Source organism: Aquarana catesbeiana, linkage group LG06 (genome assembly GCF_042186555.1).
Source record: "Aquarana catesbeiana isolate 2022-GZ linkage group LG06, ASM4218655v1, whole genome shotgun sequence".
Taxonomy (NCBI): Eukaryota; Metazoa; Chordata; class Amphibia; order Anura; family Ranidae; genus Aquarana; species Aquarana catesbeiana.
Genome location: NC_133329.1, coordinates 243,799,406 through 243,820,483, shown reverse-complemented (window position 1 = coordinate 243,820,483; position 21,078 = coordinate 243,799,406). Strand labels below are relative to the sequence as shown.

Sequence of the window (21,078 nt, the reverse complement as noted above, 5' to 3'; positions counted from 1 at the left end):
TCTGGTGAGTGGGGACCCTTGAGGGGGAGCACGCAAGTCACCTGTCAAGATTCTGTGATCACTAAAGTCACCTGCTACAATTCCTCTAAACACAAACAGTCACCTTCATTGGGATGAATGCACCTATGTGTCTTTTGTACAAGGTGCGATAAACTGCATCTTGGTGTAATTTTTAATTTTGGTGCGATTTTGTATTTTTTTCTGTTTTTTTTGGTGCGATTTTTGGTTTTTCTTTTGCATCTTGGGTTTATATACACCTTGATTTTATGATTGGGACACTATATGTATACACTTATGTTTTTATATATGGTGAGATAATTACATTTTGGTGCGATTTTATAACTTTTTTGTTTTTTGGTGCGATTCTTTGCGTTTTTATTTGGATTTGGTTCACTCACATCCTGTATTTTGGGCTTGGACACTATACGCACTGTTACAAGCAGAGGATCACTATACTATCATGATATTCATGTCTGGATGTTTTATACACTAATTTGTAAGCCATTACATTTTTGGTGATAACTTTTAGTACTCACCTACTGGGGTAGGTGAGGTGTGATAGATATTACACTGTCACCTTTATGGAAGCTGTTTTGTTATAATTTATTCCACAATAACACGGTGTCTTTTAATACTTAGCCACTATAGAGTGATTTGGTAGAGCACTATTTGATATATAGGTAGCGCCGCTCGCCCCTTCACATCTTCTTCTTTCTTTTATATTTTAGAGCCCTCTTACGGGGTTTTTTTTGGGGAGGCTGCAACCTTCACACACGTCCTAAGTGCAGACTTTCTTAATAATTTATTTACCTGCAGGATTCCTTGCCTACAGCTTTCCTACATCCAGAAGCATGATACCTGGACCTCACAGTGAAGACACGGGTACAGCCTGTAAGTTGCTAGTCAGCGTGGGACCCTGTGGAATGCCTTGCCTTGCGGACAGGTAGGGGATCCTGCGGCTGGACTGCTGAGTGCCCTGGGGTAGTCCCTGCTGGCAGCTCTGCTCTGGTGACCCCCCCCCCCCCCCCCCCCCTTCGCTCAGCTCAGTTTGTTTTTGCTGAGCGCTACATAGTGATGATATATTGCCTCTCCTGGACTGAGAGTGCCAGATGAAAGGGCAGACAGTTTCTCTGCCCCCTGCATTCACTCACACTCAGTTTAGGCCATGTATGCCCAGTGTTGCCGGTGGCATCACAAATAGAGATGCAGAGATGGATGACCCTTGGACTCTCCTGGATTGACCTGACCTTCCTGTTGCAAAGTCCAATCTTAAATCCTTATTTACAGTCACTGGCATTTAACAGAATGGCTGTTGAAGCCAGGATCCTGAGAGACGGGAGATTCTGATTCAGTTATTCCTACTCTGCTGAAGGCTAGGGAGGCAAGGAAGATTTTACCACAAACCCTAGAAATCTTATTTTACTTGCTATGAGGATAGGGGATTTCTGCAAGTATTTCATTGCAACCTTTCTCCAGTCTGGAGTTTATCTGGGACTAGCCTTGAGTACCAGCCTTTACGGTCCTTTTTCAGAGACCGATTGCTTCACATTCCTTGGTGCGAGCTTTTGTGCAAGGTGTATTGTTTCACTGGTTACGACTTCATTGACCCCGTGGGACCTCAGCTTGATACTTTATTTTGCAGAAATCTGTTTGAACTCATCTGGGATATTCCTTTAGTCTGTCTGACTAATAAAGGTTATTTTTCTCGTCATTTCTTCAGCTTTGGGAGTTTCGGAATCGGAAGCTCTTTCCTTCCATGACAAGGTGATTCTATAGTCTCAGCTACCCTTCTCTCTCTCTGTCTTTTTTTTTTTTTTTTTTAACCTAAGGTGGTTTCTTCATTCTGTCTTAAAGGATATCTAAAGGTAAAAAAAGAAAACATTTCATACTTTCCTCCTCTGTGCAGTTGGTTTGGCAAAGAGCAGCCCCGATCCTCCTCTTCTGGGGGTCCCTCAGCTGCGCTCCTGGCTCCTCCTTCTCGGATGCCCCATCTGAGAAGCGCTCTCCCTCAGGGCACCTGTGCGGGTGCGCACTCATGCCCTGTTGCTGTGTCTGTTAACATAGACAGCAGGACTTGGCACTACCCCCGCATCATTGGATTTGATTGACAGCAGCAGGCGCCAATGGCTGCACTGCTATCAATCTATCCAATCAGGACACAAGACACCGGCTGGAGCTGGTGTGCTCGTTCTTGGCGTGGGAATGACAGGGTTCAGGTACGTAAAATAGGGGCACTGGGGGGCTGCTACACTAAAGGAGGTTTTTCACCTTAATGCATAGAGTGCATTAAGGTGAAAATCCTAGAAGGTTTACAACCCCTTTTAACTAGAACATTGTGCTGCTGTCCTGTTCTAAACCTCAAACTCTGGGGTACAAGGCTCTTTATACCTTGGATGTTGTTCAGGTGTTGCCTGAAATCGACTGCTGAAATTTGTGCTTCTGGAAAGCCCGAGCAGCTTCTAAATCTACCATTTTTTTTAATTATTATTATTTATTTTTTTTTTTTAATGGATCCGTTGGCTTATTTCTCAAGCTTGTGGACTGAAAGGAAAAGTTCTACTGTTTTCTAGAAGTGCTTATTCTGACAGGAATGTAGCTACTTCTGGGCTATTTGTTATCCTGCTTCAGTAAGGATGCTACCTGGTCTTTGGTTCATACTATTTACCAAGTAAATGTTTGAGCAGCAGAAGAAGCTTCCTTTGGTCAGTAAGTTTTGCAAGTTGCTGCATGAGGTTCTAACCTGTTTTTGGTTTGTTTGGACCTGTTGGCTTGTTGTGCTTCCTTCATATTCTTCGATGCTTTGTGATATCCCTAGCATAATGAATATTCAGATCCACTATCCCCTGTTATGTAGAATAAAGATATGATTTTTTTGGTTTACCTGTAAAATCCCTTTCTTGGAAATGCATCACAGGACACAGGGATCCCACCCTCTTCCCGTGGTTCATGGCTTGCCGTTCCCCAAAAACGGAAGCTTTTCCTAGATGGGTGGGGTTATCCTTAGGGGATTTCCTGCTTTTTTTTTTTTTTTTTTTTAAAGATTACTCTATCAAGAAGGTTCACCAAAAAAACTCTCTCTCTCTCTCGTATAGGTTATGTGCTTAAGGGATAGATGGAGGAAGTTTAACAAATTGTGCTGTAACATTTTATAGGTGTTTAACATTATGTAATGTTTTACAGAGAGCTGCTAATATGATCCCTGCTCATGACAGTCCTTTGGCAGCTTTAGCGTTTGATGCAACTGGGACAAAACTAGCTACAGCATCAGAAAAGGTAATTACATTTTTTTCCTGTCTTAAAGACCATGTACACTTTTAAATGTTTAGTGTAGTCATATTCCCTGTGCTGTTTGCTTTACTTTGTAATGATGGGCTTACACGTTATGGCTGCAGTTTGCAGTGTCATAACTGATCGATTCCCCTGCATCCAATGTTTGCTACAGCTAACCTGTCCCTAATTGCCAGAGGGATGAGACAACTTTATGTTCCAGGTCAGTGTCCAGTGCATGCTTCGCCATTCATTTTGTGCCACATCACAAATGTGGGAGTGTTAATGTAATCTTTCTGTTGCATGGTAAGCTCTCTCTGTGTGTCTGTGAATTCAAATCACAGTCCCATCTAATTAACCAGCACAGAACTAAACTGAGACCCAGGGATTGTAGTATATGTAGTTTCTTTGCAGGAAACTGCAGTTCTCACACTAGACAGAGGTCATGCATTTACCTGTGCAGTGCCATGTGGCATGCCCTAGGCTTCTACACAAACCGAAACTGACACAGGAATGTGAAGATGTACTATACTACAGACAACAAATGATGCCATGAAACTACATGATCAATGTACATCTTATGCAGGTGAAAACACAGGGTGAAGGTAGGAAGATTTATAACGCCTTTAAATTTGTATCCATTTTGCAGTTGTCAATCGCTGATCTGTATTTATAGAGTATGCAAACAAAAGGACAACTTCTGCCATAACTGGCATTGACATTTTGGATCATAGGGTACATTGGATGCAGTGGTTAACTGTTGCTTATCTATGTTCCCTAGAATCACTACCCTTAGAGCATTTATGAATCTTAGAGAAAGTAGTAATATCCTGAATGATATTTTCAGAGTATAATATAAGTAAATACCTATAATAAGTGCACATCAACACAAAATGAACAAAAGTCCACAATAGAATATCGGGAACCTTTCCCAGGCCATCAATTCAGCCCAATCAAGATTTGTTGGGTGAAAATATCTTGATGAGTCGACCAAACACTTTGTGCCCTCCAACACAGGTACAATGGCATCTTACCAGATAAAATTGATCCCTTTGACAGATCAAGCAAGTATGCTGGTAGCAAGTCTCCAGATATCTGCCAATGATCACAGCAAACTGCCAACTTTAAACTTCAGTAAGTTCTTAGATAAGCATATTGAGCCGGACACCATCCACGCTTATAGAAGGGAATAGAGGCCGCATATAGTATAAAACTACTATGTTCTCTTTTATTAAAAATGGACAGGTACTTACAGAGAGAGAGATTATAATTATTCTAATATAAATCAATGGGGAACTCGCATGAGAACTGCAGTTTCTGCCTAATGACATAAGAAGGTGGTCTATGTTATGGAGTTCTCCTAATTTTGAATTCCCAGGCTAATGGGGTGTATTGACTCGCTCACAGATAGATAGATAGATAGATAGATAGATAGATAGAGATATATATATATATATATATACATACATACATATACAAAAATATTTAAAAAAAGACAACCTTTAAAATTTCAGCTGTACCAGCAGGTAGAATCTTTATTATTTGACTCTTTCCTACAGCCGTGAAGGGACACCCTAGTGAAAATAAGGTCAGGTGCATCCTATTTCCACTGGTCATCTTTTGAGATGTTTCCACAACTTGATTGGAGTCCACCTGTGGAAAATTCAATTGATTGGACATGGTTTTGAAAGGCACTCTGTGCAGGCCAGTCAAGTTCCTCCACCCCAAACTCGCTCATTTATGTCTTTATGGACCTTGCTTTGTGCACTAGTGCGAAGTCATGTTGGAACAGAAAGGGGCAATCCCCAAACTGTCACCACAAAGTTGGGAGCGTGAAATTGTCCATAATGTCTTGGTATGCTGACGCCTTAAGAGTTCCCTTTACTGGAACTAAGGGGCCAAGCCCAACTCCTGAAAAACAACCACACTCCATAATCCCCCCTCCACCAAGCGATTTTGAAGAAGAAAAATTTTATATATATTTACAAAAAACAAGGATTGCTGTACTTAAAAACTTTGTTTATTCGTGCAAAGATCCATCTCAGAAAGTGTTCAAAAAGATTTCTGTTTCGGGCTCACATGCTCACGCCCTTCCTCAGATCAGAACACATCTAACATTTTGATCACGGCGCCCCACGGTGTCCTCCACACTTAGAACGCTGATCTCCGTCACACCATTCTGCACCTGGGACTCCATCAGACTGGACTCTGCAAGCCTCCCCTGGCCTGGCACCATGGTCCAATCTCTTTAGTGTCTGAAAAATCCACTGGCCGGCATCACATTACCCCCCGGCCAGCAGCACCAGGGACCCCCTGATCTCGGGGGGTCACTCAGCTGGGGTACTACACCCAGCCACACAGGACCCAGGCCCAGACGTCCTCTGCTTATACCCCTCCCAGCTTCTCGCCATTAAACCACTGACAGGCCTACTCAGACTGGAGCCCTCCCAGGATCATTCCACTCACTGGTGGCCTTTTTTGACGCCCTCTGTTGGGGATTTTCTCCCTGGTGGCCGCGCCTTGGGTGGGCACACAGACCTTGCGGGTTGTGGACCAGGAGCGGGACATACGTCCAGTGGTGTTACGTTCCTCCCCGAACCCCTTTTCCTTTTTTATATGGATGCAGCATTACACACATGCCCTCCAAGCAATACTACATGACACATCTTTTGTTTGATTCCAATCTGATACCCCTGAGGAAGAGTATAACTCGAAACGCGTCGGGTACTCCCCGCATGTGTGTTCCATGTGTATTGGAGTTCTAGGATTGTGAATTATTCTTTGCATGTTTGTATTGCTATTTTTTTGTATGTATCACGCATGCTGCATATTTACCCCATGTACCACAGATCCATTTAAAGATCTATACTACTAATAAACACTTTATCATACAATCCTTACATCCTCCATACTCTTTATGACCTGTGAGTAGGTGTTTCCTTTTAAAGTCCCATCAGAGGAATAATTTCCATGAAGCTAGTTTAACTTGGGATGTGGGTTCACCTACCCCTTAGACCAACCTAGCACCAACCCCTGCCTATTTAAACATTTTGATCACAGACATTGCAATTTTAACATTTTTCCCAAAAAAAAAAAAAAAAAATCACATATGGAATCGGTCTATGGTTAATCACACATTAGTAAAATTGTATTCCTTCGTTCATTAATCATTTCACACCACTGATATACAAATGGTTAACCATGTAGAGACTCATCTCACTATTCACTCAGGAACCATCACATTATCATTCTGTAGAAAAAATATATATACATATGTAAAAAACATCATAAACCAAATATTCAGAAGGATACCATAAAATACTTATAGCTAATGTATTATAAATCATACAAATAGATAAGGATCCAAATCTGTATTTAAAACTTTTGGAGTAATAGTAGTAAGAAAATGTATCCAATGAGCCTCACGTTTTCTTAAGATTAGTTCACGATCACCTCCTCTCCTGTTTTTATTAATGCTTTCCAGCACCATGAATTTTAACTGGCAAATTGTATGCCCTTTCTCTATAAAATGTCTAACTAGTAGTAACTGTATTAATTTATCTCTAATTGAATATTTATGCCTGGCTATATGGTCTTTAACCTTTTGGGTTGTTTCCCCAATATATAATAATCCACATTTTATATGGACATTTTATGGCATAAATCACATATGATGATTGGCAGGTATAGTGACCCTTGATAGGAATATCAAAGCCTTTATGTGGGTGTGATATACTTTTTCCCTTTATCGTAGAATTACATTGGATGCATGATAGACATGGAAATGATCCCAGATTTTTTGGTAAAGTTATCCTGGGAATAAGAGAATATAATTGATCGGATCTTACCAATAAATCCCTCAAAGTTTTCCCCTTTCTATATGAGGGTATTGGTAAATTCTGAAATTCTTCTATAGTGGGATAACTTTCCCTTAGTAAATTCCAATGTTTCTTAATTATGTTAAACACAGTATGTGAAAAGGGATGAAGTTGTGTAACAAAAGGTATCCTTTTAGTGTGTTTTTTATTTGGATTAGTTTTATTTAAATTTAAACGTTACTTTTTTATTGATGCTTCAGGATAATTTCTGTTGATTTAGTTTAGTTTCCATTTCTTTTAAAATTTGTTCACGACGTTGCGGATCACTAACTATTCTCTGAACCCGCATTAGTTGGCTTTTAGGAATAGAATTAAAAACAGATTGAGGGTGAAAACTGTCAAAATGTAACAGTTGGTTGCGATCTGTACTTTTTAACATAAAGATCACTATCCATTTTCATCTGCTTGGTTTTCAACATGGTGTCCAGGAAGGACATTTTTGTCCCACTGTACTCCATATTGAATTTCAAACCAAGAATAAGATAATTCAAATATTGATCAAACAATAATAGGTTTCCAATGTCGCCTCCCTACACTGCAAACACATCGTCCACAAATCCATACCATCCCTGGAAATTTTACATAAAGATTGTATTATTTTATATAAAGGACATTTCAATCACATTTATAAATGCGTTTGCTTATGGGGGTGCGACATTGGAACCCATCGATGCACCTTTGAGCTGTAAATAATGAGTTTCCTTGAAGAGAAAATTAATTTTCTTCAAGGACAATTTTTAGAAGGTCCAACAAAAAGTCAATTTGTCAACTATTCAAAATACTCAAAACACTGCGCTTACTCAATTAAATAGCAGCTCGCACGACAAACAAGGAGATTTGTAAAAGGTACAGATGCATATATAGTGTAGCGCTAACTTAAATTGCAAAGATTTTTAAATTGAAAAAAATGCATACACAAAAAACACAAATGACTGCATATATCACAAATATTGATGTGAGATACTCTAATAGGCATCTATAAAAACAAGATTTTGAAAAAGGGTAAAAGTCCCATGTACATTATGGTGTTGTTCACCACGTGGATAGCTGGTAAAGAAGTGACACAGGTATAATGGGTCCCCCGCGTAGAAGCAATGCAGGCTTACCAGAACAGTTGGACTCATACAAACATATGTCTCATGAGTCAGTAAAGCTTGTATTGCCAATAGGCAATGAAGTGGGGTCTCCCAACCAAACGATATGGAATCCAAATTGCATCTAGGACTCTGGGCAGAGCTCTTCTACACGTAACTTGGTCTCGGTGTGATGACCCCTCAGATTCTGACTCCTTTCTGTCTCTGGATGTGCTGCCCTGGCTCCCTTGCTATGTACACAGCATAGCAAGGGAGCCAGGGCAGCATATCCAGAGACAGAAAGGAGTCAGAATCTGAGGGGTCATCACACCGAGACCAAGTTACGTGTAGAAGAGCTCTGCCCAGAGTCCTAGATGCAATTTGGATTCCATATCGTTTGGTTGGGAGACCCCACTTCATTGCCTATTGGCAATACAAGCTTTACTGACTCATGAGACATATGTTTGTATGAGTCCAACTGTTCTGGTAAGCCTGCATTGCTTCTACGCGGGGGACCCATTATACCTGTGTCACTTGTTTAGCAGCTATCCACGTGGTGAACAACACTATCATGTCTATGGGACTTTTACCCTTTTTCAAAATCTTGTTTTTATAGATGCCTATTAGAGTATCTCAGATCAATATTTGTGATATATGCAGTCATTTGCGTTTTTTGTGTGTGCATTTTTTCAATTTAAAAATCTTTGTAATTTAAGTTAGCGCTGCACTATATATGCACCAATTTGTCGACTATTGTAGCAATCTGATTGTCTCAAAAGTCGTTTACAGGCTTCAATACCCAATTCATGGGGGATAATAGTATAGAGACTGGATATGTCCCATGTGTCAGATGACAACTTAATTCTTTTAATTTTTTAAAGAAAATCTGTAGTATCCCATATAAACAATTTAGTGTTTGTTAATAATGGCGTTATACATTTATCAAGGTATTGTGCTAATGGAGTTGTCACTGATTCCATCCCAGAAACAATGGGATTTCCTGGTGGGTTAATAGGATCCTTATGTATCTTAGGCAAGATATATATTACAGGAGTAATGGGATTTATGTTTCATTTTATGTTTCATCATCAATAATTTTATCTTTTAATGCTGATGTCAGTACTTTTTTTAATCCTGGTTTGTACTTTAAATACCGGACAAGAGTCTAATTGTATGTATTGACATCTGATAGTTGTTTCAACACTTCCAATTCATACTTAGCGGTGTCCATAATCACAATGGCTCCCCCCTTGTCAGCCGGTTTGATAGTTATTTCACGCTGAGCTGACAAGGAGGTTAATGCCGTAATCTCTTCCGACTTAAATTGTTCCGTCTGTGGTCAGTCTTATTTCTATCATCAATAAATGATTTCATATCATTATTAACCCTATCAATGTACACCTGCACAGCTGAACAAGATGTGGGAGGTACCCTAGTACTTTTTGATTTGAGATCTACGTTTCTTATAGATAGCTGTAAAATTTCTTTATTCAAAACAGGTGGTTGACATGCAAAATATGCTTTAAATCTCAGTTGCCTAAAAAAACGATAAAGGGCCTGTCTTAAAACAAAATGATTCATTTTTTCTTTTGAACAAAATCCTAAACCCTTATTCAAAACCCGTATCTTAGTCTAAGTTAAAGAAATAGAGGAAATCTTATATACCACATTGTCGTTCACCATCTCTGACGATTTTTTCATCTTGTTGTCACTTCTCTGGCTGTGGCTTTTCTTATTTCTCTTACCTCCCCTCCTAATGAATTGGTTGTTGCTGGAGGTAAAAAAGATGTAGTTGGTACATTTGCTGATGACCCAGTAGAGGCAGTGGACGAAGAGGAATTAGAAAATTGCTGCTTTCGTTGGCCTTTTCTAAATGTTTTGGTCTGATAAATGGGATTTGACCAATTATAAACTCGATCGTTGTTATAATCGTCACGATCACGTTCCAGTGTTGTTCTTTTCCGTAATTGAATATTCTTCTGAAATCCATCAAGTTTAACATTAGATTTTTTAAATTCAGACAGTTCATCCTGATTAGAACATTGCTCAAGTTGTTTCTCCAACTCCATAATCAGTTTAATAGTCAGTCTTTCTTGTTGTAAGAATTGTACCGTCAAAGTCATAATGTCAAATGAGCACTTATTCAAAATCTGGGGATGTATCTGTGTTCTGAATTAAGCAATTGCATTCAAACTCATGTTAAATAAGAGTCAGTACACACTTGCCATCATTTTAAAGTACCTCTGATTAACCCAAATAAAGTTCAGCTGTTCTAGTAGGTCTTTCCTGACATTTTTCTTAATCACATCCTACAGCAAATGCCAAAATGCCATGGTCTGCAGAGAGCTTCCAAAGCATCAGAGGGATCTCCTTGTTAAAAGTTATCAGTCAGGAGAAGGGTACAATATAATTTCCAAGGCATTAGGTATACCATGGAACACAGTGAAGACAGTCATCAAGTGGAGAAAATATGGCACAACAGTGACATTACCAAGAACTCGACGTCCCTCCAAAATTTACGAGAAGAAAACTGGTCAGGGAGACTGCCAAGAGGCCTACAGCAACATTAAGGGCGGTTCACACCACAAAAACGCACTCCAGATCTGTTCTGCATGCGCATTTCTGCATATATTAGTGTAAAAGTATGTTTTTGATGCGTTTTACTGCGTTCCAGTACAGTCCAGTACAGGAAAAATGCAGCATGTTCCACTTTAATTTTTCTGGACCTGAAAAGCCCTGGAACTGACTACACTGCTGTGAACTATGCCATTGGAAACCATGTAACGTACATTCCATGCGTTTTTGATGCAGAACAAAAACGCACTGGACTGCATGTGGTGTGAACTGGCCCTTAAAGAGGAAGTAAACCCTGATGGGTTTTACTTCCTCTTTATTCCCCTACAAAGTAAAAGCATAATGGGCTAGTATGCATCGCATACTAGCCCATTATGTGGCACTTACATGCAAATGAAGCCCGCGATGTCCCTGCTGGTGGAAGCGTCCATCTACGCCCCTCTTCCTTCCGGGGCTGCGGACTCCGGCTCTGTGACTAGCCGGAGCCGCGTGACGTCACTCCCGCACATGCCATGGCACACTCTGGGAAAGAAACGGCACAGAGGGCTGTTTCTTTACTGTGCATGTGCCGATGACATCTGCGCACTACATGGCAAATATCTCCTAAACGGCACACGTTTAGAAGAGATTTTCAGTACATATAGGCAAGCCTTATACCCTTGCCTATATGTAAAAATAGGTCGGGGGGGTCTACAACCGCTTTAAAAAGCTGCAGGAATATCTGGCAAGTACTGGCTGTGTGGTACATGTGACGACAATCTCCCATATTCTTCATATGTTTGGGCTATAGGGTAGAGTGGCAAGACTGAGGCCTTTTCTTATGAAGAAAAACATTCAAGCCTGGCTAAATTTTGCAAAAACACATCTGAAGTCTCCCACAATTATGTGGGGAAAAAGTGTTCTGGTCTGATGAAACCAAGGTTGAACTTTTTGGCCATAATTCCAAAAGATAGGTTTTTGGTGCAAAAATATCACTGCAAATCACCAAAAGAACAGCATACCCACAGCATGGTGGTGGCTGCATCATGCATGACAACGACCAAAAGCATACATCCAAATCAACAAAGGAATGGCTTCATGAGAAGATTAAAGTTTTGTAATGGCTCAGCCAGAGACCAGACCTGAATCCGATTGAAAATCTGTTGGGTGCTCTGAAGAGGTCTGTGCATAGGAGATGCCCTCGCAATCTGACAGATTTGGAGTGTTTTTGCAAAGAAGAGTGGGAAAATATTGCCAAGTCAAGTTGTGCCATGCTGATAGACTCATACCCAAAAAGACTGAGTGCTGTAATAAATTCAAAACAAAGTATTAGTTTACGGGTGTGCACACTTATGCAACCAAAGTATTTTAGTTTTTTATTTTTACTTCCCTTCACCTAAAAGATTTCTGAGTTGTATAGTTTATTCACAATAAAGGTGGAAAAAATTCTGAAATTATTTCTTTGGCTCGTTTTTTTTTTTTTTTTTTTTTTTTACATCACAGGAACTGACATTTAACAGGGGTGTGTAGACTTTTTAGATTGTGTGTGTGTGTGTGTGTGTGTATAATAATAATAAAAAAAAAATATATATATATATTTTTGCAAAAGTTAAATTGTTTTGATAAAGAGGTTAGTTTTTTTTTTTTTTGTTCTGTGTCCCAGCTGGAGAGATTTATGCTTTGTCCTGGTTTTTTTTTTTTTTGTTTTTTTTTTTGTTTTTTTTTTAAAGCACCGTGTTTTTTGTGCAGGTGCAGGAATGCGTGTGATTTACATAAATACCCACACCGATGTGAGCCTAGCCTAAGGCTGCTTTCACACTGGGGTGTTGGGGACGTCGGCAGTAAAGCGCTGATATTTTTAGCAGTTTTAGCAGTGCTATTCGGCCGCTAGCGGGGCGCTTTTAACCCCCACTAGCAGCGGAAAAGGGTTAAAACTTTGGGCAGCGCTTTGCCGGAAGTTTAGTGCCGCTGCCCATTGATTTCAGTGGGCAGGGGTGCTTTAGGAGCGGTGTATACCGCTCCTACAGCGCTGCAAACATGCTGCTTGCAGGAGTTTTTTTTTTGTTTGTTTTTTTGCCGTCCTGCAAGCGCACTGCTCCAGTTTGAAAGCACTCGGGCTTTTGCACTGGAGTGAGAGGAGAGGCTCTTTACAGGCGCTATGCAGGCGCTATTTTTAACGCCTGTAAAGCACCTCAGTGTGAAAGAAGTCTAAGAGGGGAATTTCCTCACTTTTGGAGACATGCTAGTGGTGTGGTGGCCAAAGGGGATTGTAACAGCCGGCAGCAGGAAGTGCAGCCGTCTGACACACCTGGAAATGTCAAAATTTTAGAATAGTTGCAGAGCCTGTAGCTCTGCAGCACAGCAATACGTTGGACTTAATAGTGGTGCTAACAATGAGAATTTTCTATTTTTCTTTAGGGCACAGTGATCCGTGTTTTTTCCATTCCAGAAGGTCAAAAACTATTTGAATTCCGGAGAGGAGTGAAAAGGTGACATAGAAATATATTTTATAATAATTTTCTATGAAATACTGGTGTAATAAAAGGTTTAGTATTGGTGTTTTTTCTGAGGGAAGGCGTTGTATAGGAGTGGTAAGAGAAGGGAGGCTGCAGGTGTGGTGGGTGATGAAAGAAGGGGGAGTGTAGGTACATTGACACATTATTATAATATTTTTTTTTTCTCCCCATAGTCTGACACCTGTGACCAGACTATGGACGATAAGCTATTTTACATATTATTTCTGCTGTTAATGTAAAATTATTTTTCTCAAAAAAAAAAAAAAAAAAAAAAAAATCAATGATCACAACAAAGACTCTAGAATCAGGTTTCAGTCAGTTTATAAGGCCTCTTTTACACTGGCAGAGAGTGAAGTAACACCCACTTCTGTTTACCTGACAGTGGAATGAGGCAGTTTAGACTAGCAAGCTAGATGTATTCAGCATGTCATGGTCAGCAGACCTTATTCTTGCCCGTGGCACCCAAACGTGGGTATGGTGGTAGCGCCACAGTATTTTTTGCCTAAAATCCCTCTTGCGATCAAAAATGGTGCCACCAGGGGGTGGCAGTATCGCCTCCTGAACACCTGTAAACCAACTGTAAGCCCTTGTTTAAAAAGTGATCCATTGAGGATTGCTTTTCAGATCCTACTGTCCTATATGAAAGAAGACCAGCAGCTTAGAAACACCTGCTGGTTGTTTTACAAGATTCTGTTCCATAAAAATTTTTGAAAATAAATACAAATCTTCACAATGCTTATAGGTACAGAGATGATTGAGGCTTGTTTTTAAAGTGCTTTTACAGCTTGTTCATGATATGTAAATGTAACCCCCCCCCCCCTTTTTTTTTTTACCTTACTTTTTTTTCTTTGTTGACTTGTAGGTGTGTGACAATATTTTCCCTAGCTTTCAGCATGGATGGCATCTTTCTGTCAGCCTCAAGTAACACAGAAACTGTGCATATTTTCAAGTTGGAGACTGTGAAAGAAAAGTATGTATTCATTTTATCTATTCAGTTCCTTTTTGAGTTTTTTTTTTTCTTTTATTCTTTAAATGCTGAAAAAGTTTGATACTGACTTTGGATTTTTGCTTAAAAGAGAAGTGTTTGAATATATTCACCAGTCAGTCACTGGCTCTCCTCTGCCCCTCCCAGCACTCCTTGCATCTCCGAGCTATGGAGGGGGCGGGAGCAGCTGGATCAGGCTCTCAGCGCGCTAAGAGGCTGAACTAGCTGCTGGTCAGGCATTCAGGTGGATCCCGACATTAACCACTTCAGCCCCGGAAGGATTTACCCACTTCCCGACGGGCCATTTTTTGTGATACGGCACTGCGTCGCTTTAACTGACAATTGCGCACCCAAGCACAATTGATGGCCTTTTTTTTCTTCTTTTTTTTTTTTTTTTTTTTTTTTTTTTTTGCACTATAAACAAAAAATGAGTGACAATTTTGAAAAAAAAAAAATTTTTTTACTTTCTGCTATAAAACATTTCCAAAAAGAAATGTAAAAAAAAAATTTTTATCAGTTTAGCCCAGTATGTATTCTGTGACATATTTTTGGGGAAAAAAATCGCAGTAAGCGTATATTGATTGGTTTGCGCAAAAGTTATTGCGTCTACAAATTTTAAATGGGGGATAGATTTATGGCATTTTTATAATATATTTTTTTTTTTTTTTTTTTACTAGTAATGGTGGCGATCAGCGATTTTTAGCAGGACTGTGACATTGCGGCGGACAGTTCGGACACCTAGCTGACATTTTTTACACTTTTTTTGTGAACCAGTGACATTATTACAGTAATCAGTGTGCTAAAAATATGCACGGTTATTGTACTAATGACACTGGCAGGGAAGGGGTTAACATCAGTGGCAATCAAGGGGTTAAATGTGTTCCCTCACTGTGCGTTCAAAATGTATGGGGGACTGTGTGACTGGGGAAAAACACAAATCCGCTTTCCTAAATAGCAGAAAGACAGGATCTATGTGACCTCCCCTGTCAGAACAGAGATCTGCCTTGTTTACACAGGCAGATCCCTGCCCTGTCCCTGCAGGGAATGGATCGTGGGTGGCCAGCGGACATAGAGTCCGCTGGACCCGCTAATTGGCTCCCCCGCGAGTTCCCACGCTGAAGTGCAGCTATGGCGATTTGAGGGAACGAGCTACCTTGCTGCAGTATGACGGCGGCTGGTCGGGAAGCTGTTAAAGTTGGAATCTCTCTAGAGCCTGGACCACCTGAGTGACCTCAGCTGAATACGGGTCACAGGAGTGCAGAGCAAAGTACTTTTTTTTAACTTTAACAAAAATAAATATTTTTTGTTATGGTGGTATTGATATGCATTCGTTTAAAGGAAAGGTTTTGGGAGCATGTTACATGTTCCACCTGTTTTTAGGGTGGAACATGAAACATGTTCCCAATGCTGCTGCCCAGTTCCCACACTCCCTGTGACAGCAGTACGGGGAGAAGTTCCTCGTATTAGCTGTCAAATTTTGAAATCGGCTCCGCCCACACAGCAGCATCATTTACACAGCTCTGTGTGTGAATGAGCTACAAGCCCGGACATCCTTTGTGGCTGTCTGCTTCTAGTTCTCAATGAACTACCACAGAGCTAGTAAGTAAGACCTCAGTAAGGCCATACATATACTGTATATACGTCCTTGTTATTGAGGTGGTTATACCAGGATCGTGGTTGCAGCTACAACCATGATCCTGGTACCGTTTTCTCAGGAGGTGATTATCTATCTTTCTTGTAAAAATGATCCCCAAGGAGTTATACAGCCACACAATCACTTTTACAGGCAGCGGAAGTTGTCACCATTCTATGGGCATTTGCAATTTTAAAGCGTGACTTGTTTGGCTGCTATTTACTGGGCCAACATCATCTTTTATGTTTTACCAAATAATTGGGTATTATATTTGATTGTATCCTCTAAAATTGATTAAAGTGTTTCTTTCCCCAAAAATTAACATTTGAAAAACCGCTGTGCAAATATCGTATGACATAAAAAATGTTAACACCCACCAATATAATCCCCAGGTCCTCTGCTTAAAAATATATAACTTTTCAGGGTTCCAAGTAGTTTTCTGGCAAAAAATGCAGATTTTTACATGTTTGTCAAAATCGGCCCAGTTTTGAAGTGGTTAAACATTAATTCAAGCATCTTTCCCTTTCCTTGCAAAGAAAGAATAGATCATTTAAAAATAACCTCCCAAACTGTGTCTGTGACTATTACCTGGTCATGTAATTTATGCAGAGCAAAGAAATCCTTTATTCTGCACTGAAGCCATTCTCTTGTCCTTGCTTGTTAAGAGCTACCTACTGTAGCCTTATTCCAAAATTGATTAAATTCATTTTTCTCCAAATTCCAAAAACAATACCTTCTAATGACAACGCAAAGAAAGTTTGTTTGAAATCTTTGAAAATTAAAAAAAGAAAAACGAAAAAAATCACATGTACATAAGTATTCACAGCCTTTTCCATGACACTCAATATTGAGCTCAGGTGCATCCTTTTTCCACTGATCATAATTGTAGTTGTTTCTACAAGTTGATTGGAGTTCATCTGTGGTAAATTCAGTTGAGTGGACATGATTTGGAAAGGCACACCGTCTATATAAGATCCCACAGTTAACAGTGCATGTCAGAGCACACACCAAGCCATGAAGTCCAAGGAATTGTCTGTAGACCTCCGAGACAGGATTGTATCGAGGCACAGATCTGGGGAAGGTTACAGAAAAATCTCTGCAGCATTGAGCCCAAGTTCACACTGACAGCACACAATTTAATTCCCGCATATCAGTCCCGACTTCCGGGGGCGATTTCAGAGACATCTGTGCGGGTTGCTGCACAGATGTCAATGGAAATTGCACCGCAAAGTCGCCAAAACTAGTACAGAAGTTACTTTTGGGAATCGGTGCGGTGCGGCACCGATTTAGATGTTGGCTACGACTAAGGCTATTACAGAAACGCGTCAGCTTTATTGTTTTATTGTCGCTCTGATGTACCAATAAACGACACTTCAAGGATTACAGTTTTGCCGGCTCTTCTTACTACCATTGCCATTGATTTGACATGCCAAATCGCTCCAATGAGCACAGTGGCCTTCATCTGTAAATGGAAGAAGTTTGGAACTACCAGAACTCTTCCTAGAGCAGGCCGCCTGGTCAAACTGAGCTATCGGGGGAGAAGGGCCTTAGACAGGGAGGTGACCAAGAACCAGATGGTCGCTCTGACAGAGCTCCAGTGTTTCTCTGTGGAGAGAGGAGAACCTTCCAGAACAACCATCACTGCAGCACTTCACCAATCAGGCCTGTATATTAGAGTGGCCAGACGGAAGCCACTCCTCAGTAAAAAGCATGTGATGGCCCGCCTGGAGTTTTGCCAAAAGGCACCTGAAGGACTCTTGGACCATGAGAAACAAAATTCTCTGGTCTGAAGAAACAAAGATTGAAATCTTTGGCCTGAGTAACAATTGTCATATATGGAGGAAACCAGACGCCACTCATCACCTGGCCAATACCATCCCTACAGTGAAGCATGGTGGTGGCAACATCACGCTGTGGGGATGTCTTTCAGAGGCCGGAACTGAGAGACTAGTCGGGATTGAGGGAAAGATTAATGCAGCTATTTATAGAGACATCTTTGATGAAAACCTGTTCCAGAGCGCTCTGGACCTCAGACTGGGGCGAAGGTTCATTTTCCAACAAGACAATGACCCTAAGCACACAGCCAAGATAACAAAGGAGTGGCTATGGGAAAGCTCTGAATGTCCCTGAGTGGCCCAGCCAGAGCCCAGACTTGAACCCGATGGAACATCTCTGGAGACATCTGAAAATGGCAATGCAACGATGCTCTCCATCCAACCTGATGGAGCTTAAGAGGTCCTGCAAAGAAGAATGGGAGAAACTGCCCAAAAATAGATGTGCCAAGCTTGTAGCATCATACTCAAAAAGACTTGAGGCTGTAATTTGTGCCAAAGGTGCTTCCAAAAAATATTGAGCAAAGGCTGTGAATACTTGTGTACATGTGATTTTGATTTTTTTTTTTACATTACATTTTTTTTTACATTTTCAAAAATTTCAAACAAACTTCTTTCACATTGTCATTATGGGGTATTGTTTTGTAGAATTTTGAGGAAAATAATGAATTTAATCAATTTTGGAACAAGGCTAACATAAAATGTGGAAAAAGTGAAGCACTGTGACTACTTTCCGGATGCACTGTAACTAGAATTTTTAGAAAGAGGTGAATGATATCCCATGTACTTTTTTAGATGCACCGGTAGTTGGGAGAAGTGTGATCTTGAATATTTAGTAGCTAGTTGTTCATTTCATGTATATTAACCATTTCAGCACTGGAAGGTTTACCCCCCTTCGTAACCAGGCCATTTTTTTGCAAAATTACACTGCATTACTTAAACTGACAATTGCACGGTCGTGCGATGCTATACCCAAATAAAATCTTTTGGTGGTTGATCATCTCTGCAGTTTTTTTATTTTCAAATCTTTTATTTATTAGTCAAAAGACACCAACCATGGCATCAAAACACATTGGAGAAGTACAATGGTGTATAGAACAGTAGACCGTCTCAAATATGAGATTGTAATAAAGGAAAAAAGACATACACATTTAATGTCCCCATTGATTCACATATCCCTGGCTAGAGGACCAATGAAGCATGACATCATACCTTCACAAGAGTGCAATAGAATCCTGCCGGAGAATACATTGCTGCATAGGACAAGTTCATGGAACCTGCCTAAACCAATTTCCAATTTTCTTGAATCCGAGAATAAGTTGAAGCCCTTTCACATTGCGGCCACATAAGCGGAAAAGTGCTACAAGTTTAATCAGCGTTTTAGCAGTGCTATTCGGCTGCTAACGGGGAGCTTTTAACCCCAGCTTGTGACTGAGGAAAGGGTTAATGGCGCAGGGACTGCAGATGAGGCATTTTACAGGCGCTATTTTTAGCGCTAAAGCACCTGAAAAATTTCCTTCTGTGTGAGAGGGGTCTTAGAGAACCGCATGAATACGGTGACAAAAAGAAAAAACAGGAATTGAAAAAAATAGGAGCAAGCTAGAAATGAAAGGGAAAGAGAGCACAGAAGAAGAGGGGGGGGGGGGGGAGAGGGAGGGACGGAGGTTGGGGAGGGTAGTAGCAGGGGTATAAAGAGCATGAGGGAATGGAGGGGAAATGGAGGGATGTAGACTCACAAAGCACATTGTCAACAGAGCACAGAGTCTGTGTCATCAAAATACCACTGTCGCCCATAAATGTGTTAGAACAAATTTAGTCTACGGTGTCGCTTTCAATGAGGGCTTGTCCCTCATCAAAAAAAGACATACTTATTTCATAATGTCCATGTTTTAGAGTAGCGTTCATGTTGATGATGCTCCGTGAGGATAAGAGCCTCCATTTTATTTCCTCAGCTTTTTTGAGCCATAGACTTATGGTCGGAGGCTGCGTAGATTTCCAGTGGAGAGGGATGCATGCTTTCACAGCGTCAAGATGGCGAATGGCCGTTGTTTTTTTTTTTTTTTTGTTTTTTCCCCTGGAATATTGAAGGTGTGACGTAAAAATAAAGCAGGGTCATCAATGATGGACAATCTGTAAATTTTTGGGCAATGAGGCAGAATTCCCTCCAGAACTGCTCGAGTTTGGGACAAGCCCAAAAATTGATTTGCGCAAAAGTTATATCATCTACAAACTATAGGATACATATATGGAGAGAGATATAGATAGATATATAGATATATATATATATATATCTATGTCGGGACACGAACTCCAATGCAATTCTTTATCTTGATTTTCAGAAATATGTACAAAACATGCAAGCCACTGTACAGTTGCGAGCGATACTGCTCTTCATCAAGCTTATCTGGCTGTGTGTAGTGTGTCTTTACAAACATTGTGTCTATATACCAATTCAAGGGTGTGTCCCACAGGTATATCCCATTTATCCAATCACCCAAAGCACTAATTTCACATTAACCCCATGATCCTACACATGTCTATAGTTAAATCCACTTCAGTGTCTAATTGGACAACCCAAAAATTCACTATATACATATATTTACACAAAGAATTCGAATTGTCGGTATCTAAATATAAATCATCTTAATATTGTTACAGCAAACATTTCCATGTCCACATAATCCTCTTCGGGAAAAAATCTCTTGTTCCAATAAATCTTTGCCATAGGACCTAAGGGAGAGAAATAAACATAATACAATCCCAATCATCTTTACAGGAACAAATATAAATCATAGTCCCTATTGATTCTGTGGGGATGAAGGGATTGTAGCCTATTAATCCACCAAACCTCCCTTTTCTTGAGCTTTAGAATGCGATCACCCCCTCTTTTATCCTTAAATACTACCTCCAACACAATGAAATGTAAATCAGTATCCTTATGTCCCTAAAATGTCTAGAAACCGGTAATGTGGGTTGTTTCAATCTGATCGTACTGCTTAATGTGAAATTAGTGTTTTGGGTGATTGGATAAATGGGATATACCTGTGGGACACACCCTTGAATTGGTATATAGACACGATGTTTGTAAAGACACACTACACACAGCCAGATAAGCCAGATGAAGAGCAGTATCGCTCGCAACTGTACAGTGGCTTGCATGTTTTGTACATATTTCTGAAAATCAAGATAAAGAATTGCATTGGAGTTCGTGTCCCGACTTTTTTTCTTATTTAATTGGTGGAAGATTGGGAGTCCATCTTGACAGTACTTCGATATCCAAAAGAGAAAGAAAAGGAAGTAGCCCACCCATTGAAATTTTAAATATATTTAAATATATATGT

At 40.2% G+C, this 21,078-nt stretch overlaps 1 protein-coding gene across 1 annotated transcript in view; it reads left to right on the top strand.

Annotated features, from left to right (window-relative positions):
- The window catches only part of WIPI2 (WD repeat domain, phosphoinositide interacting 2), an 80,118-nt gene that overhangs the window by 42,005 nt on the left and 17,035 nt on the right, over positions 1 to 21,078 (top strand). Inside the window, exons 6-8 of the mRNA XM_073633110.1 lie at positions 3,181 to 3,273; positions 13,190 to 13,260; positions 14,150 to 14,257. Coding sequence (XP_073489211.1) covers positions 3,181 to 3,273; positions 13,190 to 13,260; positions 14,150 to 14,257 — 272 coding nt within the window. The remainder of the gene's footprint in view (positions 1 to 3,180; positions 3,274 to 13,189; positions 13,261 to 14,149; positions 14,258 to 21,078) is intronic.